The 27,894-nt window shown below is 33.9% G+C and overlaps 4 protein-coding genes and 1 pseudogene across 4 annotated transcripts; 3 read left to right on the forward strand and 2 right to left on the reverse strand.

Annotated features, from left to right (window-relative positions):
• The first annotated feature begins 1,591 nt into the window (after window positions 1–1,591).
• LOC130512720 (rac-like GTP-binding protein RHO1) lies at window positions 1,592–3,593 on the forward strand (annotated as a pseudogene).
• Window positions 3,594–6,871: 3,278 nt separating this feature from the next.
• LOC108837327 (uncharacterized) lies at window positions 6,872–9,616 on the reverse strand. Its single transcript, XM_018610387.2, has 6 exons — window positions 8,959–9,616; window positions 8,767–8,841; window positions 7,789–8,688; window positions 7,485–7,711; window positions 7,238–7,397; window positions 6,872–7,153 (listed from the first exon to the last, which is right to left on the reverse strand). The coding sequence occupies exons 1-6, from the start codon at window positions 9,499–9,501 to the stop codon at window positions 7,025–7,027; spliced, it is 2,034 nt and encodes a 677-aa protein (XP_018465889.1). The 5' UTR covers window positions 9,502–9,616; the 3' UTR covers window positions 6,872–7,024.
• A 4,532-nt stretch (window positions 9,617–14,148) lies between these two features.
• LOC108837952 (ubiquinol oxidase 3, mitochondrial) lies at window positions 14,149–16,073 on the reverse strand. Its single transcript, XM_057011046.1, has 4 exons — window positions 15,548–16,073; window positions 14,907–15,100; window positions 14,419–14,713; window positions 14,149–14,328 (listed from the first exon to the last, which is right to left on the reverse strand). The coding sequence occupies exons 1-4, from the start codon at window positions 15,941–15,943 to the stop codon at window positions 14,269–14,271; spliced, it is 945 nt and encodes a 314-aa protein (XP_056867026.1). The 5' UTR covers window positions 15,944–16,073; the 3' UTR covers window positions 14,149–14,268.
• A 7,855-nt stretch (window positions 16,074–23,928) lies between these two features.
• LOC130495194 (uncharacterized) lies at window positions 23,929–25,274 on the forward strand. Its single transcript, XM_056986493.1, has 2 exons — window positions 23,929–24,641; window positions 24,722–25,274. Exons 1-2 carry the CDS (start codon window positions 24,443–24,445, stop codon window positions 24,931–24,933), a joined length of 411 nt encoding a protein of 136 aa, XP_056842473.1. The 5' UTR covers window positions 23,929–24,442; the 3' UTR covers window positions 24,934–25,274.
• A 186-nt stretch (window positions 25,275–25,460) lies between these two features.
• Window positions 25,461–27,458, forward strand: LOC108856619 (zinc finger CCCH domain-containing protein 12). Its single transcript, XM_018630467.2, has 2 exons — window positions 25,461–26,458; window positions 27,016–27,458. Exons 1-2 carry the CDS (start codon window positions 25,720–25,722, stop codon window positions 27,309–27,311), a joined length of 1,035 nt encoding a protein of 344 aa, XP_018485969.1. The 5' UTR covers window positions 25,461–25,719; the 3' UTR covers window positions 27,312–27,458.
• The last annotated feature ends 436 nt before the right edge of the window (window positions 27,459–27,894 follow it).

The raw sequence follows: 27,894 nt of genomic DNA on the forward strand, positions 1-27,894 counted from the left end.
ATCTATTTGGGTCAACTTTAAAATATACGAAAAAATAAACTAATCTAATTATCTAAAAATATCTTTTGTCTAAAATAATCAGAAAACAAAATTTAAATTTTGTATATATATTTCAAATAAAAATAATAATTTTACAATACAAAGTCAAATTTCGTATACTAACTTAAATTATGATTTTTTATATTTCACATTAATATTTAAAATATAATATATGTGATTATTTATACGATAGTACGTATAAAATACTATTAATTATATGTTTGTTGTGTGTTTTATAGGAAAAAGTAGATTGTGAGTTAGAAGTTGACGTTCGGGTACCCATTCGGGTTCGGTTTGGGTCTATTTGGATTTTGGGTTTCCAAGATCAAAGATTTCAGTCTTATTCGGATATTTCTAAATTATGGTTCGGATTCGATTAAGATCTTTATGGGTTGTTCGGATAACCCATTTAAATTATTTTTTAAATTCATTATACACTTTAAATTTCTCAAAATATATAAACAAAATAATATATTACATATAAATTTGAATAACATATATCAGAAAACTTGAATTTAACATATAAATTGGTTTGATTTAAATATTCAGATAGAGAATCAATAATTATTTGAAGTATTTTGGTGATTTGAGTATATTTTAGCTATTTTTGATATTAACATTTGACTATTTATATATATTTTCAATTATTTAAACTAACTTATAACTACCATATATATTCTGGATGTTTTTATATACATTAAATCTAAGAAAATAATATATATATATATATAAGTATATAAATCTATTTTGAATTCATTCGGGTATATGAAATACCTCGGTTCGGATCGGATTCAGTTTTAGTTCTCTAAATATCAAAATTTTGATATTTAATCAATTTCGGTTCGGGTTTGGTACTTTTTTTTAGATCGGGATCGGTTCAACTTTTTTTATTCGGATTTTTTGCCAAACTCTAATATTGAGAGGAAAACAACATTTTTTATAAAAATATACATCCGCACGGACGTGCAGGTCAAAATCTAGTTACTTTTTATTTCGGTATGACCAAACAATTATTCTAACGATTTTTAGTTTTAATATAATACGATAATATTACGATAAGGTTATGTTTTGTTCAATATTGTATATATCCATCTTAATACTAAATAATTGCATAAATGATGACATACACATAATATATGATATGTTGGCAAAAACAAATATATATTATAGAAATGTAACCATGATTCTAACAATGATTATCATGTCTACCTGGTTGTATTTATGAAACAAAATACCATTAAAAACTGAAGTTATCTAGACTACCTATCCATAAATTGACAGAAAATCACGTATCCAGATATTTTATTCAAAATATTTAAATTTATCCGAATCTACAATAATTAAAAGGAGAATAAGATAGATGGAGAGGGTGTCCACGTTTGCAAAACAAATCAACCACTGAGAAGCTTTTAATTCGCCATGTCAGCCTAGCTGCTGAGTTTTATCGCACAAATAATTCGGGCCAAATATTTCTGTTGGATATAGTTACAACTTTAAAACCCACAAGATCATTTTGTCTATGGCCCTTAACTTACTTAAAATAATATACATGGCCCATATCAGACACATGCCCTAATTTTCAAAAATAATCTCGCCTTCAATTTCGACTTCATCGTTCCAACTCCATGTTTTTCCCGTTTCTCTCCGTTTCTGAGCATTAATCTACCCATTATAATTCATTCATTTATGTTCTTAATTACCATCTTCACTATCTATGATAACTTTTCACATCCTTCTCTTTCTCATTATATATAAACCTCTATGTGGAAGCTTTCATGGAACTATATTAGACATTCTTATATTCCAACAGCATCAGTCGATCGCCATGAAATCGGGTCAACAATCCAGAAAGTCTCATGTTCCATCGTGTACCTAAAACGACATCTCACCAGTTCTATCCGAGTCGGAACTACGGGTCCGTTAGATGGGAGGTCAGATACGCAACCAAAGGTCGGATGCTTATTGGGTTAGAGATGTTCATCATTGACGAACACATATTGGTGTTTTGTAAGCTTTTTTCATTCCGGCAGCATCTCATATAAATTTTGTGGCCTATACATATATTGGTCTACAAAGTGGAACATGCTTACTTATATAAATTTATAACTGAAAGTATCTACATATTATACTGTAAGCGTTATTCTATTTAGTTCAATCAGTATTATACCATGCATGGTTGAGACGATAGAGAGCTTTGTATCAACAGCTTGGAGACCACAAGAAGCTTACCAATAAAATTGATGCTTATCATCTGCGCATTGCTCTTTGACCATTTCCTCCATCCTTAAGTGTTGACTAAGAGTCTAAGAGACAGCCTTCTTACTTCTCTTTTCTTAATTATCTGCAGATATCAATCAGAGAAAATCATGCTTGCGAAGCATACTTCCTCAGGGTGATTAAGATGGGAGCAATGGAGAAGGATGGGTATACACTACGGTTTTGTTGCAATCCACTATGGTTCTGTCCTTTTCTCTCATGTTCATGTTCTTTTAATATATGTATTAACAATACCTCATTGTGTAATGTTCTTGGTTTCTAATCATACAGGACTGTGCCTACAGTTTTCAATAATTTCAGTGCAAATGTGGTGGTTAACGGAGCCACCGTTAATCTTGGATTGTGGAATACTGCAGGTTCTTCATTTATAACTTTTTTTTTGAAGTTTTGAGTTTGTGTTCTTTTGGATATGAGATTTTTGAATTTTGCGTATTTTGAAAAACAGGGCAAGAGGATTACAATAGATTAAGACCACTTAGTTATTGTGGAGCAGATTTTTTCATATTGGCCTTCTCTCTTATCAGTAAAGCCAGTTATGAAAATGTCTCCAAAAAGGTAAAAAAAAAAAACATTCAAAATTCTTTTTTTGGTGTTAGTGTTGTTAACACACACTCTCTCTCTCTCTCACTCATTGTCACACACAAAGTTCACATTTGTGTGGTTGCAGTGGATCCCTGAGTTGAAACATTACGCTCCTGGTGTCCCCATCATTCTCTTTGGCTCAAAGCTCGGTGACATTTTCGTTCTTTGCTTCATCTCTCACTGTTCACTGATTAGTTCTGAGTCAGAATGTTGTTGCTGCTGCTCTCTAGATCTTCGAGATGATAAGCAGTTCTTCATCGACCATCCTGGTGCTGTCCCGATTACTACTGCTCAGGGAGAGGAGCTGAGGAAGCTAATAGATGTTACGTCGAATGCAGTTCCAAATCTCAAGAGGTACACATGACAAACACTGATTTGTGTTACTATTACAACCGGTTTCTTAATGTTAATGTGACTGACTGTCAAATCATTAAGTTTGAATACAGAATGTGAAACTGGTGTTTGACGCAGCCATACGAGTGGTCTTGCAACCTCCGAAGCAAAAGAAGAAGAAGAGCAAAGCGCAGAGGCGTGCTCCGTCCTATGATGATGATGATGATTGGAAAAGATCTGTTTTTTAATTTATTTGTGGTTTTGGTAACATTGCATCAGTGACTTAATAATGGACAGACACCAAGTTTGGTTTTGATCTTTTGTTTGTTTTTAATATTAAATCGAGTTTATTCGAATCAGCATCTTTTGCGTCTTCAATTCAATCCACGTGGCTGTGTATGCCGTCCTGTAGTTATGAGCATGTTTCTTTTTTTTTTTTCCGTCTTGTTTTCATTGATAACATTGGAAAGTACATGGTTAAAACACTTAAGCCGGCGGAACACATAGATCTCCCCGGAAACTAAACCCAACAAAGGGAACCGAAAACCCAAACACCCGGGCCTCATACAAACAACTGACACATAACTTATACATTAACACTCTTTCAAAGAATCCAAAAGCAAACATTCAATCGGTAAAAGAGCAAAGACTTAATAGACTATGACTAGCCGGATTTCATGAACTAAGCAAAAGAACACGCACCGTGGCAGACTTCTTCGTGAAGAGCAACAACCTCACCTGAACCAAATGTTCACGATGACAACACCCGACCCACCATGATCTCATTTGAACCACATGTTCACAATGACAACCATGGAACTTTTACGACTAAACCAAGGCAACAACCAGGAAGACACAACAACCAAAAGGGGTCCTAACTCCAACGCACCTTCATCTGGAAGCCTTCACACTTCAACCTCATTTTATTGCTTCACAAAGAAGCCCCCGAGGACAAGCAGAGACCACAAACAAACCATGAAGAACATTTACTAAAAGGGCATGAGAAAGACCACCTTGAAACCAGGAGATGAAAAGGAAACCTGACCCTAACTTCATCACACATACCATGACTTTCACCCGCTCACCACACACCACCACGTCACTGCTACACATTGCTCTGCTCCACCGTCGCTAAATCAAGGACCCACTAAGAAAAACTCTAAAAGCCAACAGAAATTAACCGGAATCAACCCCTCTCAAACTGTCACAAATCACTTGAAACAGGCTGCGGACACAGCCACTGCATCACATGAGAATCATCAAAGCTTAAAACTTTATCCAGATCTGAGGCGTAGACGGAGGCCGGAAAAAGATGCAATCATATACACCACCGACAATCACCCTTCCACTGATGCAGATCTATCAAAAGTTTACAGAATCTAAGAATACAAAAGCTCTTTGAATCGCTCTGCAACACACAAGGGAAAAGAGACAACTTAAAAGAGGAGAAGGAGAGAACCGAGAGAATACATAACACGAACGACGACAAAGACTAGATCCGGCGACCGCGAGAGGCGGCGGCCGCCGGCCTTAGGGTTTCGACACTAGATCTGTTTTTCAGACGAGAGAGGTATCACCACTAATGGATGTTCAAAACGAGTTATCCTCTAGTTATGAGCATGTTTCAAACTCAGCAAATATATTTTTAGATTTTTTATACATTTATAAATACAAAATAGAAATTTTTTAATTTAAAGGAAACATTTTGAACAATTACTTAAACTACCACATACTTAGTAGTACTTTTCGTTTATCTTAATTTTATTTATCTTCAGTTTAAAAGAGTTAAATAAATATTTATAATTCTAGAGTTAACTAATTTAGACTTAGTGCTTAGATGAGGGATGGAGTATATTATTTTCATAAATAAATAAATAAATACTTAACATTTAAAATAATATTTTTTAAAATAGTTTTAAAAAGAATTTTTGAATTTCAAAAAATTATTTTTAAAAAAAATAAAAAATAATAAAAATTTGAGTTTGGAGACATATAATTCGAAAATTTTAAAAATATATTTTTAGATTATTTATTTATTTAAATAATTATTTGTGTTAACATATTATAAAGTAAAGATCAAAGGTTTTTTTTTAAACTTCATATTTCAGGTATTTATGAAAATGTCTATTAAAATCAGGTAAACATGAATGATGATACTAAATATTAAAAATTAAGCAAAATTACAATTCCCTAAATATTTTATAAGCAATTATTTTTAGATAATTTAGTAATTTACTATGATTATAAAATATAACTATGTAGTTAACATAAATCCGCGCGTAGCTAACGAACATTATCTGCCATTTTTGCAAGGCTATCCTCCACAAACTGTGTAAGCTAAATACATTCATAACTCAACATTTTGAAAAGTTAATACATTTACCATAGAATAGAACGCGCAGGTAAATATGTAATTTTCTGCACCATTTCCTACAAAAAGAAGAATATATTTGATGCATCCAAATTTATTTCTATTAGATAAATGTGTCTCCGATTCTTTTTGTCTAAGATATTGGAAAATACAATCAAAAATAAACCATAATATAATTTGTTTTAGTGACTCGGTTTATGCCTATCCCTGGACACTTTTATTATACAATAATTTAATTTGCTTTAGATAAACTACTAAACTATTTAAAATAAAATATAAAAGTAATGAAATAAACATTTAAATATGAGGTTCATATCAACAAAATAAATCAAGTATATACTATTAATTATATTATATAATTTACATGTACTTATGCTATTATATTTTAATTGATTGTTTTATTCGGTTTACTCAATTTAAACGGTTTAAATACCAAAGCATATCTATATATCCTAATTTCCAAAAAGAACATCTGTTCGGTATATTTGGTATCGCCAAATATAATCCACTTTCTCTAGCTCGGTTTGGTTTAATTTTAGTGGGTTGATTTTACCAGAATAAAACACCTCTAAATAATTTCAGTAGCACATACAATTAGAAAATCAAGTTTATTACCCAAACTACTCTTTTTGTTTTTAAACAATTGATGTTCACCAACTTTCCTATTGTTTTGAAAATACAAAGCTCCCATTACAAACAAAAACATTGAAACATATGATCGATAAATAAACTACCAACACATTTATCAACATACTTTTCCGCGCGTAGCGCGGAGAAAGAGTCTAGTTACCTAATAAAAACTGAAAGATATAATTTTTTATCCAAATTATCAAAATTAATCAAAAACCAAAACCGGACTATACCCATTTTCTATGGATATTAACTGATTCCTAACATTTCTATCCGAAACCAAACAGAAAAACGAAATAAATGAATAAAATTTCATAAATAATCCAACAGTTCTATATTTGTAGATTGAAAATCAAAAATTGAAAAACCAAACCGAAAACCTAGTACACTTAAAAAAATATTAACTGAAAATATTTGAATTTTTTAAATATTACTAGTTGATAACTTTTAGAAAATGTAAAGTAATACATAATAAATTTAGTTATAAATATTTTATTATATTTAAAATATGCACAATATTTAGAAATTATTTATTTTTTGGAACAGAGGGAATATATAATTTTGTCAAAATACGTACAGAATCTAGGAAACGAACGTAGACTCATCAGCGTTTCTTTAGACCTTAAGCAGCAAGTGATAAAGACATACGAAGAACATTGTGTATAGTAGATATAGAAACCAATGTCGAAGAAAAACGAATCAAACTTCATAATGTTTCTTTTGACCTTAGAACAAACGACAACCTTTGGAGAAGGGAAACATAATATGTTCTTCATCTTCTGAAACACGCATTTACCCATCAGTGTGCTGCTTGCAACCCTTTGGTCCATAATGCTGAGCACATCGCTTCACCACTTTCTTGCAGAGGTAACAGAAATGTGCTTGACACGCCCAGCAAAACAAGTGATTGTTGTTTCCCGCCTACACAACAATACCAAATCAAGAATCATCTCCAAGAACTCGTATGTTTCGACATTGGTATTGAGTTTTCTTTTTTCTTTTTACCTTTAGGTTGAACTGGCGGCAATTAGGACATATCTGACCGCGCTGTGGAAACTGACCGTGTGGTGCAAACAACTGAGCTTGAATCTGAAAAACTTGTCGCTCATTCATTTCATTCCATTCTTGGATCGCGTCCTGTGGGAATAGCTCACATGTTCCCTCTCTTTCCCCCCACCAAGAATAAAAAAAGGTTATCACAATTGGTCCAAGATATGTTTATCAATGTATATAATGTAGGGAATCAACCAACCTGAAATGTTCATAACCAGTGATAGCTTTGTTGCAACGGTAGCAAAAGAACTGGCCACAGTTATTACAAACCATTTTATTACAGCCACCGGTTCTTGAGATAGCCATTTTGCAAGACGGGCACTGCTTTGCGCTTTGCTTTATCACACTCACGCTGATCATCTCATTAATCATTTCCCTTTCTTTTCGCCTTTGTTCATCTCCAAGACGTGACGAACTCTGACGTTCCTACAATAGTGTTACATACATGATACATGTAAGAAAGAGTCCAGTCTAAACCCTAAGGATTTGATCAAATGCCATACCTCCAAGATTTGAAGCCTGAGCTCCGGGCTCATACAGGTACCTCCCACGTGTCGCTTTTCGTTACAGAGAGTACAGAAACTGTAGTAGCATTTGAAACACAGAGCAAACTGATCCTCGTCTTCTATGCAGGGGGTTTCACATCTAGGACAGTAAGCAACATCAGTCATGGACTCCAGTGTCTTCTGTAACATAAGAGTTTCCCAACGTTGATACGCTTCATCTCCCAGCAATCTCTTCAATACACCAGGAGGCACAATCTCTCCGCATTTCGAATCCGGACACTGGAGCTTGTTAACCGTGCCTTCAGAGACATGTATGTCTGTATACGTCTTCATGCATTTCACACAAAAGAAATGCTCACACGGTAACTTGACAAAGTCGAAACCCGCAGATTCAGAGAAACATATACAGCACTCGTGCAAGCTCTCGAGGAAGCTCTCACGTCGTTTCTCTTCGTCGTAACTCCTGATATAAGGGATGTCTGCATCAGGCGAACGACTTCCAGAGACAGCGCGTTTATCTCTAGAAGAACATGTAACGCCGTAAGGACCAAGAACAATCTCGTTATCAAATCCGAGATGAGAGACAGAGGAGTTCTGTAACCAGTCTGCCCACTGGTATAAGACTTCTTGCCCTGGCTGTTCGGTCCATATCGAATCCAGCATGGAGCAGAGGCTCGAGATCTTATCAGGGTTCATCCACTGAACGCTTATCAAGTAGTAAGGCGGCGAGTGGCTAGGATAAGCGTTTGGTAACAAACATGTCAACACAATCGGAGGAAGGTGCTGGGCTTGGAAGGAGTACAGGAAATCCTCCTCTGACTCGTTGCTTGAGTCAGCTTGTAATTTAAGCTTTGCAGAGATGGTATGTTCACTAGTTGCCTCAACGTTTACATGAATCTACAAAATAAATAAATGTTTTAAAACTATTAGAACATAACATTATCTAGATAAAAGTAAGAAAGATTATACACTGACCTGAAAGTATCGCATATCTTTATGGCGTTCAAGGATGAACATGTTACCTCCATAAATGTACCCTAGTGCCAGTAGCTGTTTTAGAACGTCAAACAACTAGTAAGTCAAAGCTAAAACAAAACAGAGCATAACAATATGAATAATAACAAACAACACTTTCACTAAATAGCATTTTTGACTCTGTGTTGTTACCTCATCTTCCTGTAACTGATCATTCAACATTAGTTGCTCATCGGTTAGATCCGGTTCAATGACGGTAGATCGCAAATCATTGAGAATTGTCAACATGATATCTTCCTTTGTCTCATCACCAGCAGCAGCATCAACGGTTTCTTCAGTCTCAGCGCCAGAACTGAGATGAAGCTTCTCCTCCGTGTTTCCAATTGAATTATCATTATCAACCGGATTCGAATTCTGTTTGAGGTCTAAGGCGCTTAACTCATCGGCCAAGCAATCAGCAGCATCGGTTCCGGTTGAATTCACCTCTGATTTCTCCGCGGAGGGAGGTGTTGACTTTGCTCCACCACGGCGGCGCCGGATACGGCGCGGTTTTGTGGGATGATCGAGGTTCTGCGAGGGCTGAGAAGTAGAGGGGGAAGCAGCAGAGGACCGATCCGGTGAGGTCGTGTCTTCTTGCTGATGATCCGATTGGGGATGATCGTCGGCTGGATTCACGACCGGAGTATTTCCGCCGTCACGGCGGATGTAGCGGCGGTCGTGATTCCTTCGCCTCATGGCGGTGGAGTTTGAGACGTAGTGTGGGGTCCAGAGGCAGCTTTAGTTCTTCTTCCGACAGGGACAGGGAAGATAGAACCGTACTTAATAGAGAGATTCGTCTAAACTCTGGACTTAGGATCGGGTCATAAATAACCCAACGATTTTAAATTGGGCCTTGGACTCCACACAAGTTGTTGAATACACTTTTGACTAATGAGAGGATGTCTTTTTAACTTTTTCATTAGCTTTTCTAAATTTCTAGGAACAAAAGTCTGGTAATGACACTTAGAAAAGCAATTTTTAAAAACAGTATTACTACCTTATTTAGTTTAGTCAAATATAAAAAAATTAAGAGCTCAATTTGCAAAAAAAATCATAAAATTAATAATAATTCATAGAAAACTAATGCAAAAAATTAAAATTTTGAAACATGGATAAAAGTATATTAGTTTTAAAATATACAAAATGAGCTAATCTAATTACCTAAAAACGTTTTTTTGTCTAAAATAATCATAAAATAAAATTTAAATTTTATATACATATTTGAAATCAAAATAATAATTTAAAGTTGATTTATATCAAAAATTGATTTAAAATATGCATATATTCAAAAAAATTTACTAAAATATTTTCCAATAACTTTTATTAAAAAATGTTCTAAATATATATAAGAAAATTACAACAATATTTATATGTAACATGTTTTAAAAAATGTTTTCAATATATCCGAGCTTGAATATTATAAACTTATGTGTGAATTTGAGTTGGGTTATTCTGGATCTCGATGAATTCGGTTCTTATGTATAGGAACCTAAAAATATTTAAATAACCAATGCATCTAAAACGGGTTCGGATATTTGTTACAAAAATAGCCATATAACCTGATTCGGTCCATGTATTTTGAATATCGTTAGTTATATTATGATACATCTACAATATATAACACTAATTATGAAAAATAAATATCGATGTATAAAAATATATTTCAGAGGCCAATTTAACAAAATATTAGTTGGCTCAGTTGAAATAAATATATTTATAAAAATTATATGAACTGAAAAAAAAATCAATATAAAAATACTGTACATTTGGATTCAAAATCATTTCTTTTAACAACAAACTACACAAATATGTTGATTGGTAATATATAAGTATATCACATTGTTTAAACAAAATATCAATGTAAGAGTATTGTACAGTTGCGTTTTAAAATAATTTATTTTAACAACAAACCAAATAAATATGTTGATTAGAGAGGGAATAAAACAAAGCGAGAGAAACACATAGTTTACTTGACACACTTTATATGTCGAATTTATTATAAAGAAAATTTTATTAAGATAAATACATTCAATAATTACAAACAAATAATATATTTCATAAAAATAAAAAATAATACCCGCGCTTTCGAAGCGCGGGTCAAAATCTAGTTCTTTATTTATTAGATATTTTAATATAGATTGTTAAAATAAAAAATACCACTTTTACGGGCGTTTACGGATATGAATTGTTGTAATTTAAAATATTACTAGAACTTGACTGCACTCCGTGCGGATGTTTGGTTTAATTTGCCTTCAACATAAATTCATAAACCGTTGTATTTATAGAAAATTTTCATATACATTTTTATGTTTTGTAATTTACATATAGAAAAATATTATATTATTTTATATATAAATTTTTGATAATTATTTGTACATACTATTATATTAAAAATTATAACTTGATGCAATTTGATATAATTTAAATATTCACATATTAAATTCTTATTTTATTAATTTATTTTAAAATAAAGTAACATTTTAGAATTTTTAATTGTTTACATTAGTTTTCTATGAATTATTATTATTTTTTTGATATTTCATTTTCTTGGAAATTGAATTTTAGAAATTTTTATAATTGACTAAACTAAATAAAGTAATATTTTATTTAAAATTTGTTTTACATAATATATACTATATATTTCAGTTTGTGTTTTTAATTTCACCACAAAGAAACAACAACCATTGTAATTAATTAATTTAAATTAATTTTAAATGTATTGGTAGAATCTATAAATAAAAATAATAATACAAAAAAATACTTAATTTATTGTAAATGCAATGGCTAAATATGCAAATAAGAAAAAATATACTTAATCTGCTATCCATGTTTCCAAACAATTCTCATTTATTCTCTTATCCATGTTTCCAAACAGTATCAAAATGTACTTCAGTTTTAATAATATATATAAAAAGAGATTTGTACGACTTGTATAACGGTTAAAAATTGATGCATTTGTTGGATAATTATGACGGATAAACTACCAAATTAAATAATACATCAACAAAAAGTTATATTCCAAAAAAACACACATCCAGTTGCAATTTAAATAAAACGATAGGAATGAGATAAACAAAAAAGATAACAGAATTCATTCCATTCATTCAAAATTTATTATGGAGTCATTTCTTTTTGTAACTTTTGTGGAATTAATGGAATGAGTATTCAATTCCATTTATGCCAAATACAGATTCTTTTTTGGAATTAATGGAATAAATCATTCCCTGTCATTTTAGTCCAAAAATCAAAAATCCAGTTGCAGACTTTTATAATGAAAGAAACTATTCCAAGACCGGAGATGATTGTGAATGAATTTCAAATAATGATCCATTGTATGCTATATCATTTTAGACATATTGATAGAGAAGATCACTTTTTTGGTGTTGGTGGATAGAATATGCATGAATATATTCATTGATCCATGTAATAAAATACTGAATTTGAGTTACATTTCATTGATAGTAAAACCTAAGAGGCGATAATATATTTTAGATGATAAAAAGATGTGTTTTTTTATCTAAAATCAAAGGACCAAAAATGAAATATTATGCTTGTAGATTTGATAATGGAATTGGAAATAGTCCAACGACCGAGCAACTTTCAAGAAGTAAGAAAATTGGTTCATATGCGGAAAATATAATGGCTTTAAAATGGATTATCCGAAGTTGAAGCCAATCCTAATACAGTCATCAGTATCTGTTATAGAAAAATATAAGTTGACGAGCTATTTCACTATGATAATTATCGTATAGCACCAAATGCCTCTCAAAATGTTATCTCATTCTATATATCCCTGAATTAAAAGTTCAAGATTTATTTACCCACGAATTTCAATTTCTTTGGTTTGTGACTTATTTCTGGTTTATGAGCTAAACCAGACAAAAATTGAACCACCTCTACAAATTTAACCTGACAAAATTACTCAGTCAATCTATTACATTTTAGTTTTGCCCAAATACTGAATCTGGCACGTCTCGTTAATCAAATTTTCAAAATCATGGGAATCGAGAATTGTTCTCAACCATCAACGAAGATCCTAAAAAGGTGAGATTCTCCTTGTTTCCTTGTATGCCGAGACTTCCTAAGTCGTCTTAGGAGTAGCTAGCTCCCGATGAATTCCTCGGAGATTGTAACCATCACTGTCGATGAAGCTCTTAACTAACAATAGAAGATGAAGTTCAAGAACCATACCTGTAAAAAGACCGAGAACCGAGCTGTACAGTCCTCCATTCCGTCACAAGAACCAAAAGTCAAGTTTGAAGTCACCACCTCCACCAAAATAGAAAGTCTCCAAACCTACAGAGTCACTCAATTACTCTCAAGAACCACCTCCACATTTGAGGCCTCCGAGAATCAGAAGCCTATGAAGAGACCACTAGACCCAAAACCAGTGTCAACTAATTTGGTAACCGAGAATACCATAAAGAGACTCAACTCTGGATTGAAAGTTGTCACTAACTGGAAAACTGGGAAGGCAAACAAATCAAAGAGGTCCGAGATGATGTCTCGTGAAAGATAGGTTCCAAAGGCCATTGCGACCGCTGGAACCTACTAGTGAAAGTTGATACAACTATTGAGCCCACAAACACGAGACTGGACAGAAATCATGAACCAACACCTCATGCATTCCAAATATATTGCCTCGCCTCCAACAAAAGGTAGAAGAGCAAGCACCCTTTGATGCCGAAGAAGAACCGAAGACACCAAAACCGGAGGAAGTAAAAAATCTCGATCTATGACGCGGTGGAGCCACCGCAGCTATAATTGAGGCCAAAACAGAAACCCTCGATTTTGGTGGATACACAGCGTAGAGAACAAATTTAAAAAACTGAACTGCTTATAACCCTAAAATCCGACCACCCACGAGCCACCGCAACGGCGGCCTCGCTAAACAGCCAAGAAAACAATAGATCCGTCGGAGAGCCGCACTTCGTGAGAAGAGTGCACCAAAAAAAGAAAACTAACCCAGAAGTTCAAGCATCTCAGAAGTAATGCAAGTGAGACGATGGGTAACAAAGAGGAAGATGAGAGAGGGAAGAGGCCGAACCTCTCACACCAGACGCCAGAAAAGACTAAGATTGCTTTCTAGTATTCAAGAGAAGACATGTTTTATTTGTGAATTGTTTGATAAAATATATATATATTTTTATTGATTAGTTGACTTATGTTTTATTATATAAAAATGATAACTATATATTTCTACTAATTTATGTTTTTTGATGTAAGAAAAACAGTGATGCATGTTAGACATTTAAACATTGTAGTCAATGTTATAACTTACAAAATATATTTCAACTGGTATATAAGAAATTTTCCGCACATCATCACTTTTAGACAATGTAATATCGTGTAATAAATTTATTCATAATTATACATATATATCGACCAGATATTTGTTTCTTGATAAACTCAACCACATATATTTGTCATACATCGATCTATTCAAATTTGTGTCGCATGATCTTAGTGATATCCAATCGGAGCTGGAGCTTCCTTGAGCTCGCGTCCTTGAAATTGTATGTCCTGCCAACAGTAATCCCATATTTTAACAAAATTCACATTTATACACCTAATATTGTATATCATTTTACAAATACACATATAACTCCTTACCGAAGCATAATGGTTAATATCTCGGTGGTGAGCTTCGTCAGCTCGGATAACAAAAACCACGTCCCTCAGCGTCGCATCTTTAGGCAACCGCCAGTAATCAATCGCGATGGCCGGAGCTGGTGAGTTTTCAAACTTTCCGGCATCAATGTCATTGAGAAATTCGGTATAAGAATTGACAGCTTCTTCTTCTAAGTATCCAGTGATACGGTGAGCAAGTTTCGGAGAAATTACATAAGACAAGAAATATGCGTTGAAGAAAACACCTTGGACCGCAAACACAATCGCCCGTTCGTACCTGAAAAAGCAAATTTAAAATGATAAATCAGTTATATATCTTCAAAAATTTATAAACATAGTAGTCAATTAGATAACTGTTCCAGGTCAAACCATTGTTGGTTTAAGAACTTAACCAAAATATAGAAAAGTCGATATTTGATTTCACTGTCTCAATTGTATACTATATGTTGTATTTTGAATCGGGAATTTACCATTTGGGTTGTGAGAGTTCGATGAAGGTCATGAGATGCATACGCTCGTTCTCGGCCTCTTCGAGCAAAGCTTTGATCCATCCGCCACTATGTTCGAACCTCCGTAGAGATTTCAAGTGCAAAAGCATCCCTCCCACCATTCCTGGCACCGCCGCCACGGTCTCCAGCAACATTGCATGGCACATATGCTTCCTCTATACACAAAAAATTGAAATCAGTCGATATAAACGTAAAATCTACGTATATGGGATATCAATCAAAGGTTTATATTAGTTAGCCAACTAAGCGGTAGTCAAGGATGTGCTTGATAAATTGATTTTTATACTCGCTGAGACTTTAAAATCTCTTGGAACTTTTTACCAGTCACGCTTTAATCTTTTAAAAATACTCATATCCAAAAAACTAATCACAACCCATATTTCTTTTTCTTATAAGATATACAATATATATATATATATATATATATATATATATATATATATATAAATTAACTGCTGGTAACCAGCTCTTCTCTAAGGTTCGAATTCGATTATTGCTAAGCAAGTTTTCGAAATGTTGTCTGAACAAAATCAGTTACCAATCGATATAACAATTTAAAGTTCTAATAAAATTACTTGGAAATAGAAAATACAAAATTGTACCTGAAAAAATAGTTGAACCGGTATTTTCAGAGTTTGGACGGTCCAATATGCGAATTTGTCAGTGAAATTGGACGGTTTGTGATGTTTGGTTACATCAATGGACACGTCCGGTTTGTATGAATCCCATGGTTGAAAACAATTCCACTTCCAAGCTGAACCGTCCGGTTTAGTAATCTTAGTCGGAGGTATACCCCAATAAGTGGATATGACTTTGCCGTCGGTGGTTCGGACGGGATTTTCCGACTGGCTATTCCCAGTTGCCGAAGGTGACGTGTCGGAGCTCAAAAACCGAATAATGGGCAAGTGGCTCATGACATGTCCCTTTATTCCATGTCCAGTACCTAAACCGGAGGATAGCACCGGTCGTAGAGTACGGTAAATCGATCTGGAGGACATGAGTACCAACAGTTGGGTTTGGATGTAATTTCAAAAGATGAGAAAGGGGGTCTTTTTTTTTTTTTGTTGAAACACGAGAAAGGGGGTTTTATATCTTATTTTGTATAGCTCTTCTTCAGATTGGTTATGTGGCAAATGAATTGGGAAGAGAAGATATTATATAGTAGGACTGATTACTACTAATCTTGGTCAGATTCAAAGTTTCTTGGAGGATTAACAATAAGAACAGAGGAGAAGTTTGACACGTTTCGTTGCCCTGGAAAAGTAAAAGAACATGTGAATAGTTGTTATCGTTTACGAATACACATCTAGACTACCAAATTTGAACACAAAATCTTACATGATAGATGTTTTAATAGATGTTTTAATACGTATCATTAGATTACAAACTCCGGTTATCTTAATATGATACTACCGTACTATTTCATAGACTTTTAATTGCGTTATATTGACATATTGTGTTACATGTAATACATATTATGTATATTTGTTTAAATTATATTAAATATAGGTTAACGTAAAATCTATACTCTTATAGACTTGAAAGAAAATTTTATTTCAGGGTTTAGATCCAAAATCAGTTCCGTCAAACTAGAAATGAATCGGGACTGCTTCTGAAAATGGATTTAGTTGTTGAAAGCTTGTATTGGGTATGATCTGAAAAGATGTACGAACAGAATTCTCATGATAATGACTAATGAAGCTACACGTAAAATCATCCGGAAGAGCCTAAGCAAGTCTAGTCATTTACAAAAGTCAAAACTCAAAAATCTTGCATGTTGGGTCTGATTGTATGTTTTTCCTATGTTATTTTTTTAATCATTGGCTAATCTGTAAACCACCAAATCATACATTATAGTGAAAGTTTGGTAGAAATATAATCTTTGCAGGTAGCAAAGACTGAATACCTTGGTTTGGAAGGCATCTCAAATGGTCAACTTTTTTCGATAATTCAAATGAGTAAGTTTTGTTGCAATAATAATGTCTTTCATCTTTATTTTCATACGAAAATATTTCAATTTTTTATTAATAACTATAATTAAATTCTATTTTTTATTTTAAAAATTTACAATATCCAAGTTTTATTTTAACTAATTTTTTTATTATGTAGGTATATTTAGTTTTAATAGAATATACAATATTTTATACGAATTTATTATTGTATTAATGAAAATATCAAGAATTTTGTTAGATACAACACATACACTTGTTTGAGATCATGCAAAGATATTTTTTTCTCAAAAAGTAAAATAATATTTGCACTTTTTTTTTTGAAAAATACAGCCATAATGAATATCTTACAAAAGTATATCATGAAAAGACTTATTTAATGAATTTTCAACAGAATATTGTATGATTCGTCAGTAAATTTTATATCTTGAAGATACTTAAATGACGTTTTTAATAATTTTTTATTACTAATATAATTCTATGACTAATATAATTAAAATAAACAAGATAAACTAACAAAATATTTATGTTTTAATCTATACTAATGTAAAATATGACAGAATCTATCTACTAATAATAGCAATCTCAATTAATTCCAAAGGTTGTGAATTCTAATTAAGTTAAAAGGTTATGTGTTCATTATAAAAGTTGCCAATTTATTTATGTGTATTTCCAACAAGCAACTCTAAAAGTATCAACTTTAAAAGTTGTGTATTTTCATTTAAAAAGATATATTTGAAAGGTTGTGTCTTTTCAACCTAAACAATGCATTTGTTTTAAGAAATTGTTAAATATATAAATTGGTGTCTTTTCATAAAATGTGACTTTTCATATTTAAATTTTATATTGTGTTTTAAGAGATAGTAAAAAGTTACAACAACGTGTCTTTTATCATAATTTTTTATTAATTTTTTTAAAAACTAATTGTCTAAATTTTCAAAATATAAATAGTAATCTTCCATAAATATATCATTTTCATGTCCATTAAGTGAAAAGACACAAATGAAAATGTGTAACTATAAAGACACAAATGAAAAGGTGTGATCATAATGATACAATCGACATCTATATATACATGGGTGATGATGTTATTTGTGTGTAAGTTTTTGTGTTGGTAACAACAATAATACAAATCAACACACGATAGGAAATAATTATAGATAATAAATTTGTGATTTTCTCCATCAAAAATGGGGAATTTTCAAAAATACCACTTTCAAGGTATCATTATTCATCTTTACCACCACTAAAAACACATTTTCAAAAATACCTTATTTATTGAAACGGTAAAAACTCTTATATCTTTGTTTTTATATGCTTTTCAAAATTCTAATCCCAAATTCTAAATCCTAAACCTCTAATTCTAAACCCTAAACCCAAAATCTTCAACTCTAAACCCTAAACCCTAAACTATATACCATGAATTCAATATCCTAAACCATAAACCCTAAAGTCTAAACTATAAACCCTAAATCCTCAACTCTAAACCCTAAATTCTCAACTCTAAACCCTAAACTATATATCTTAAACTCTAAAACATCAAATCTAAACCCTAAATCCTAAACCTTCAAATCTAAACCCTTCATTAAAAGTAGTGGTAAAAATGGTTAGTGTAAACATGAAAAGTGGTACTATGAAAATGGTATTTTTGGCAATTTCTCATCAAAAATCACTTTAAGATATAAAACAAAACAAAGGAAGAAGAAATCAATTAGTGAATTGATCTAATACCAAACCAAAACAAGCATGGATCAAAGTTAGTTTATTTCTTATTCTCTAATAAAGTGTTAAGGTTAATAAATGTGATAATTTGAAAATAGTTACAATATATTAATAATTTTTTTGCAATTATTAATTTTAAAGTTGTGTCTTTTCATTATAAGAGTTGTATCTTCTCATAAAAATTAAGATTAATTTTGTTTTCCCAACATGAAAATATTGAAAAGTTTTAAAAAGTAGTTAAAATATTTTTCAACAAGCAATTATTATAATATTTTTAAAAGTAGTTATAATATTTTAATAATGTCAATTAGATTTTTTTCACTATAAAATGTCTTTCATTTAAGAGTTGCATTGTTTTAAAAGAATTTGTCAAAATGAATAAATATATATTTTCATCGTAATTGTGTATTTTCCCATGTTCAAAACTATGCTAGGTGTTAGTCGGGAGGCGACCCTCGGCCTAGCACCTAACGACAAAATCGGAGAATAAGCGGAGATTAATCGGCGCCTAATTTATAGATATATATTAGATAGTTTAATGATAAACATACAATTCCTGATTGCCTCATGGTTAATGGGCCTTAATCATTTACAATGCACCCGGGTTCGGACTAGGGATGCGATTTTTGGTTGTTTTTAAATTTAAAACACTAATAGATATTACGTAATCATCTTCCTCCTTATGACTGTCTGCTTGAACCCTAACTTGGCGGCCGCCTTCTTTTTCTTTTTCGTTTTTCACTATTTTCTTCCATTTTTCTCTGTATCTATAGCTATAATTGATAGATTTATTAGAAAACCTTCAATTTTAAGGTCTACATGAACGAAATCTTGAGGCCGATAAGCGATTTTCCGATTAGTACCAAATCGCGGCGGTTAGAGGCCGATAAGCGATTTTCCGGCGAGTAGGCGGCCTTAGGCGCCGCGTTTTTGAACACATGTATTTTCATCTAAGAGTTGCATTGGTTTTAAATTTTTTTGATAGAACGTATAAAGATATATCTTTTGATCATAAAATTGCATCTGTTAAGAAATTGTGAAAATGTTTAAAGATGTTGTTGTTACTGTCGGTGAATATAAGTTTTATTGAAGAACCAATGCAATCTTTGGTGATAAATCATTGCAGTTGTTAATGATTATAGCATTTGGTGATAAACCATTGTAACTTTTGGAATAAACCATTGCAACTACTAGCTAACCATTGCAATGTTTGGTTATCAACCATTACAATCTTTAGTCTAAGAGTTATGGGCACTGATAAATCACAATAAGAAAACCATAACAATCGTTAATAGACTATAAAATTTAGAGATTCATTGTTAGCCGATTTTTGAATTAAAAAAAAAAATACATAAACATAGAGAACTCTATTTGTTATTTTTGTGCTTTTTCCTAAGTTCGATAATTTGACTGAAAACCTGATAACCTTCTAGAGTATTTCCATCTTAATACCATCTTGACTTTAAAATAGTATTACTAATCCAACAGAAGTCATCATGTCTTCAAAAAGGAAAATTCATAATTTATCGATTTAGTTGAATTAATTTTATTATTATGTTAGTTAATATAATAAATATTTGTGTTTGTTAACAAATTTCCCAGAAGTTCAAGGTAATATTATAAATTTGAAAGGTCATTTCAACATAAATCAGAATATATCTAGTAAGATATCCAATCTCTTTAATATTCTTTCTAAAAAATAAAGCAAGCAAATAAATATTAAAATTATGATTGTTTTACCAACATAGAAATAGTAATTGTTTTAAAAAAGTATGAACTGATAATTATAATACTATTTCTTAAATAGGAAAATTATTTAAATATCATGCAAAAAGAATTAAAATTATTCAAAAGGGATTGGCGTTATATATTATGTGAAAATTGTAATAATAAACTTAAAAAATGGAAATGCAATTGTCTGTAATATTTGTTCTGATAAAAAGTACAATCAGAACATTAAGGTTTATATAAATATATCTTTAAATACATTGTAATTCATATTTTAGTTATTTAAGATTAAATATGATTTTTTTGTCATCAACAAAACAGATTCATACTGACTCTGTAAACTAAACTGGTAATTTTGCATCTATGTGCACAACGAAAGACGGTTGTTCGCCTTTATATTCTCCGTCCAAGATACATAAATGATCTCTGAGTTGATAAAGTTTTCCTTTAAATTCTTAATGTCTTCCAGATAACTTTCATGAGCTGGCCATTCTTCTGGTTCCGAAACCATTTTTACCACTTGAGAACAATCCGTTGTAAACGTAGCTTGAGACTGACGTAAGTTCCTCATACATTTCATTGCACATATTAGTGCCCCCACCTCCGAGTGAAGAGATGAGAACTTTCCCTGACATTTATAGCCCATCAGTCCATCAAAACCCTCAAGAGTGTTATACCATCCTTGTCCTGGATAAGGTTCCGTATCTTTCCACGATCCATCTATAAAACACCATTGCCATGGAATTAACGGTAGGGTCCTAGCCTCTGTCGATTGTACTGCCCGCTGGGTATTTGGGACATGTGCATCGGCCCAAAGTGTTGATTTCGTTTCCGCCAATTTGAACGTTTCTCTAGGATCAATGTCAAGATTGCTAAAAATTTTATTATTCCTCCTTTCCAAATGTATTATAAAATCTAAGAAAATTGGTGATCATCCATTTCCGGGAGCTCTCCAAAAAAAATGATCCATATTTGTGAAAAGATAGCTGGTTTGGAAGATAGCCGGATTTGATGGTATCTTTGAGAGTGCCCACACTTGACATGCTGGAAGACATTCAAAAAACACATGGTTTATTGATTCATTTGAAGCTCCACATCTTGCACAACATATATCCCCTTGTATTTCTCGCGCTTTTATGTTTTTTCTTACAGATATTGTTACAGCCCATAATGGAGGTCGTCCAAATTGGCTTCTGAGGTTCTAACCGGACCAACCAAAGAAGTGATCTATTGGTCGATAAGTCAAGAATCTGACTTGATAACCTGGAACAAATGGAAATGATATGAGATGGGGTTTATTATATGAATAAAACATAGAAAACAAGCTGCTGGATGTGTATCACTATCAGCTTGATTAAAGAATGGATTTGAAGTGGATTTGCGGATGAAGGTTTGACTGAATCTCTCAATCTGAAGGAATGATGGAAACGATGTGATTGACTCTATCAATCTTTTGCACAAACAAACTAGACTCACAAAATCAATAAGACAACAAAGAATCTCTCTTCGAATCCTAAAGACCAATATTTTATACAAAGAACAACTTTGATAAAACTGAATAAACTTTCTATTAACTTGATGAATGAGGATTGTTTGTACAAATGTCGACTATGAGCTTATATAATGTCCAGATACAAAGTTCCTAACGTTTTAAGAAGATAAGAAAGGAAACAACTCAAAAACAAAGCAAGAAATTGAAAACTAACTGTTGTAGCCTTTTGTGGGATTCTTGGCTCCAAGTGAGAAACTTGATTCTTCTTGAATCTGGACGGTTTTAGGGGATAAAAAAGCTTATTGGGACCCTCTTGGATGCTTGATAGGTGCTTATATCGTCCCTAGCTTGATAAGTAAAGAGCTGTTGGACATTAATGTTGGTTTGCTCCATATAAGGCAAGATGGTGTAAATGAGGATCCTCCTGATCCTATGTTGGCTAGTGCATGGTATGAACTCATATAACTCCTTTGGCTCGTGCATAATGTCTCCAGGTAGCCTTGGTTTAGTCTGGATGTTTTCTGTTCGGAATTAATTGGCTTGGAAGTGATTAAACCGAAAGATCCAATCTTTCCATAAATAACTCCGGTTGAGTTTAATGACTTCTTCAAGGATCCACATGATCCTATGGATGATGGTGCAGATAAGGACTTCTGGAATACATCATGATTGGTTGAAATGATCTCCTGGTTGCCAATTTCTGGTTTGAATCTGATTGAATCGGTTAGCTTCCAATTGAGGTAAGTACAGAACTGGTTTGGCCGATTCTGGAGAATGGATCATAACTTCTGATTTTTGTGGTAATTTCTCCTGATTTTGGGATTTATGTAAATATGAGAGATCCTTCTTGGATCCTATGATGGGTTTTGGTTCAGGCTGCTCTTTCCTTGGGCTTGAATCTCCTTCTAAAGTCGGATACTCGCTGATGGACGGGCTGAGGAACCTCTGAATTGTAAAATTCATAACTTCCTGGTCCGTCAACATTTTGGCCTGATTCAAATTGGTATGAATTCCTTCTTGAGTTTAGAATCCATGAAAATTAGTCTCGTGATTAAAACCCTCCTGGTTTGAACAATATGTCATTTTAAGTGCACATATGTCCTGATTGGCGCCTCGATTTGTTAGGTAAAGGGTTGGGTCGACCTCCGGTTCAGCTACTGGTTTGATGGCCACATCAAGTGAAGACTGGTTTCTTGACACTCATTCATGTTCCAAGTGTGGATCAACATGCAGCCATTCTCACCAAACCATTACATTCTAGTCCATTTCCATTTTGAATTGCATGCCAGTGACAAGCCTTTATGTTCCGAATTGAGTTTTAAGGCGGAAGGGAGTGTATTAAATGATACATACTAGTATAACTATACTTTATATTATACCCCGGTTTACTTGGATTATATTTATGTAAATAATGAACCACTTGTACATTGTTCATTGTTCATTAAGTTAATGAGAGATTCATTTTAAGTTATCTCTCTTTTGCAGAGATAGTGAGCTAAATCAATTTACATTATCACCACTTTAGATTTTCCCATGTGTTATAATTCACGTCTAATGAGAGGTAGACATTTGTATGGCTTTCTAGTGAATTTTCTAACCTTCTTATTCCTTCAAAATATTTGGTTAGCCTTGTCAACGGCTAAGACTTCTCCCGAGACCTTCTAACTTGAATCATTACTTTCATTATTTATTCTATATATGATCGATCTAAACCTTCAGATCTGAGTAGATCTAAACTTTTAACATCATAACCATGTTTTAGTGTAAATATAATTTTGTTTGAACATATAACACAACAAAGAAAACCAATGATAAATATTTTTTGATAAACAAATTTAATAACGATGATTTAAGAATTAATGACTACAAATTTAGCATAAACTGAACTGATTTTCTGTGTTGGGTAATATATATGTAATGACAATGATGATTACACAAAAATGTTGCAATAAAATTTTAGATCTAAATTGTTAGCGATAAAAATAATGCAGCAATAGTTTGGATACATTCTATGACCTCTTCATAATGAAATGCCTATAAAAACGATCTGCAAAACCATGAAATGTAAGTATTTGTATTTTAACGGCTTTGTCCATGTGTTTGAGCAACATTCATTACAACTTTAATACAGTGATGAGAACAATCAAGAACAACAGTTTTTAACAAAAAAAATGCTCTCTCCTAACCGGCATTTCTCCTCCTTCTCTCATCTCAAAGTTACAGTAACAGTAATAGTTCAGTCTCGTTTTTCTCCGGCGGTCGCTGACTCATCGTCTCTGTTCTTTCCTTTGATGTCTTCTAATGTTCTCTCCTTCTGTTGTCTCTTTCCGTTTTCTTCTTCAGCTACAGATTCAGGTCGTTTCGTCTCAGATCCGGGTTCTGGTGCTCCTCTAGTGGGGCTATGGGTGGTGGTGCTGCTTGAGGATGGCGGTGGCGGTTTCTAGGCTGCAATGCAGGTTGCCCTAGGGTTTTCTTCCGGTCCATTTTCCATGTACCTCGTTATGGCGTCATGTCGAGCCGAAGTTGTGTGCGATGGTAGTTTTGTTTAGATCTGATATATAGCGAGTCAAAGATCTTTCTCCTCTAGCTCCTCTGGTGGTCTCTGGATGAGGCGTCTGGGTTCGTCGATTGTCGGGTTGTGTCTCGATTTTCAGGTTTTCCCAGTGGCAACGTGTGGTAGGAGTGTGTGGATTGAACGGTGCGTTGTGGTAGTGCGTGTCACCGGAAATGCTTATTTTGCTCTGATTAATGAGCTAATCCAATGTTCCGGTGATTTTCCTTGTCCACTCCTTGGAGTTTTTGGTGGTATGGCCTTACGCCTCGCTCTCTCATCCCTTTAGTATGCGGCTTTGACTTTTTCTCTATTGGTCTTGGTTGCTGTGTAGTCTCCATGCGGCAGTGGGTCACTCGGTTCTGTGCGGTCTTCTCCCTCTATATGTGGGTTCGGTTCAATGGGTGTAGACGGTCCCAAGGGGTCGGGTCTGAAGAAGACATTCTTCAGGTCTGCTTTTCGAACGACGGCATCGTCGCATGGACACTTGCTCTCGTGCCTTCAGGGGTGAATATGTCTGGTGTTTTTGGTAGGTCCATGCTTTGATTCTTCAGCCAGTTTGTGGTTTGTGTTGGGTTGAGTTTCGGAAGATGCATGATCCGTAGCTTCTAAGTTTGAGGGTGCCTATATCTCGGCTCGTGGCAACTATCTCCTGTCTCCGGCCACGAGCCTTTCCAGCTTGCTTTGGTCTTTACCCGATCCACGCTTAGCTGGTTGCTAGTCTAGCTTTCTTGCTATGGTTTCTTGTCAATGTCGTTTTTGTTATATTGCGTAATTTAATTTTCATATTTCGCTATTTGTTATCTTTGTAATTGCAGTCAAAAAATTGAAAATTTGGTTTAATTTAACATATTACCAAAAAAAAATTAATAGTGTTAGAAAAATATACAGTTTTATCATGACTTCAAATCTCAAACCTGCCTTGAATTTAATTTTCACTAGACAGCACAGTACTACTAAGTTTTAAATTATTGTCCTAATAAATATCTTATCCAATGTCCACACGTTTGTTCCCCCCTATTATATTCTCACTTTCAAGATCGGTATATTCCATTTTCATTATTATTTTTTCTCTCGGACGATCATTGATTTCGAACTCTTTCCAATCTAGACGAACGATCTTTCTCTTGTTACGTTCTTCTTCTTCAATCATCTGTTCATATTCATTTTCCCATTTAAATATTCTTTCTTGAGTTTCTCAAAACTTGTCGCTAATCAATGAATCTGATATGCTTTTCGAGGACACCCATCTCTGCAAATTTCTCGGCTTTTCCGTGATTTCCCTGGACAGAATTAGGGTTTAGAGGCAAAGCATATCTTCCTTCTCGAACGATGAGTCATCACCACCACCGGCGTGATTCCGGCGGAGATGTAGTCCACGTGATCCCCACCACAAACAACCCTCCGCCGGAGAATTGGTTCCCCAATCTCGGCGACACCTCCGTATGGGCCACGGAAGACGACTACAACCGCGTCTGGGCTTCGAACCCCGACGGCGACAACAACAACAACGGTCCTCCTCCGAACAAGAAAACTCGAGGCTCTCCGTCGCCGTCGGCGGCGAGCAACCGCACCAAGGCGATCGGGAAAATGTTCTTCAAGACGAAGCTGTGCTGCAAGTTCCGAGCGGGGACGTGTCCGTACGTGACGAACTGCAACTTCGCTCACACCGTGGAGGAGCTTCGCCGGCCGCCGCCCAACTGGCAGGAGATCGTGGCGGCTCACGAGGAGGAGGGAAGTCCGAGTAGGGAAGAGTTTCAGATCCCGTCTCTGGTGTCGACGGGGGAGGAGAGTGGGAGGTCGTCGTTTAAAGGAAGGCATTGCAAGAAGTATTACACAGAGGAAGGGTGTCCTTATGGTGAGAGCTGTACTTTTATGCACGATGAGGCTTCAAGGAATAGAGAAAGCGTTGCTATTAGTTTAGGCCCTGGTGGCGGTTACGGTGGTGGTGGTGGAAGTGGGATTCAGATTGTGAAGCCTTCAAATTGGAAGACAAGGATTTGTAATAAATGGGAGATTACTGGCTATTGTCCCTTTGGTGCTAAGTGCCATTTTGCTCACGGAGCTGCAGGTAAAATGATTTATGGAATGGTTTAACTCTAGTGAGTATCTTGTAGGTTGGGTTATGTACTTATGTTAAAATGTACCTCATTGGACCCTGAAGCTCTAGGCTAGGTGACTCTATCTGGTTCTGTATCTTAAGAAACCGCTTTATTCGATCGAGTTCTTGGATAGCTTTTTGTTAGTTATTAGAGTAGTACAAGTTTAAATCAATGGTTCTTTAATGAATGGAATAGTGAGAATGGATTTATTATAAAGGAGATATGATATGGACTTACAAATGGATAGGAATGCTACAAAAGAAATAGCATACGAGATTGATTTGTGTGTGACTTATATTTGATTGGTTCTGATAGTGCAATGAAACAAGGCTGGCTTATAAGCTGCTTGAAAATTGAATTCTTACAACTTTTGATAGCTTATACGTCTTTTGTTTCTAAAAAGGGTAGAGACTTGATATAGGTTCTTATTGGAAACAAGGTCTTAGAATTGCTGAACTTTATGACCTAAAAGGAGTTGCAAAGTCGTGTAGGTTTTTTTAAAGTTTGGAGTCTTTATGATTGGCAGAGTTGCATAGATTTGGTGGAGGACCCGTAGAAGGAGAAGGCAAAGACGGAGTATCACCCAATTCAGAAGTAAAGCAAACAGGACCAAACCCGAAAGGAGATTCAGACACAACAACAACGACACTTTTATCTCCAGGAGTTCCACATAATTCAGACGCTGGTTACCACAGTGGAGTCGCATTGCAACGAGCTTCTAGTGCGGTGACGCAGAAGCCTGGGATCAGAACACATCAGAAATGGAAAGGACCCGGGAAAATCAGTCTGATATACGGTGATTGGGTTGACGATATTGAATGAAAGTTATCTCCTACTTTTAAACTCCAGTGATGATGGTACAGTTTGTTTGTTTGTAGAGTTTTGTATCTTTGTAATGGCTTGTATCTCGTTTTATTGTTGTTGTTGTTGTACATTATGACTGTTCTAAAAAGTTGAAATTTCTCTATCCTTTCCATTTTTTTATCAATCCAACCATGTATTGATATAAAGCATAAAGATCTTGACAAGTTTTTTTTTTGTCACATGATCAATCTTTTAGGTTCAGCAAACTGTTAATTCAGTTTGTATCACATACATTTCATTTTTATGATATATACATTCTTAACAAACAAACAAAAAGCTGACCACATGTATTCGTTGTTTCAAATCGTATCTAACTAGTTCATGTTTTTAACTTGTAAACTGGTGCATTTCAATCAAACATTTGGTTGATTAGATTTTGAACCAATACATACAAAACGGTTCTTAGTTAAGAAGATGTTCTTTACCGTGATGGAAACGTGTCCGTGCATCACGAATTACAACTGCGATAGCACCGTGGAATCGTGGATGAGCTTCGTCGTTCTCTGCCATATTCACAGTTAAAAATAAAAAGAGATATTTT

This window comes from Raphanus sativus, chromosome 5 (assembly GCF_000801105.2).
Source record: "Raphanus sativus cultivar WK10039 chromosome 5, ASM80110v3, whole genome shotgun sequence".
NCBI lineage: Eukaryota > Viridiplantae > Streptophyta > Magnoliopsida > Brassicales > Brassicaceae > Raphanus > Raphanus sativus.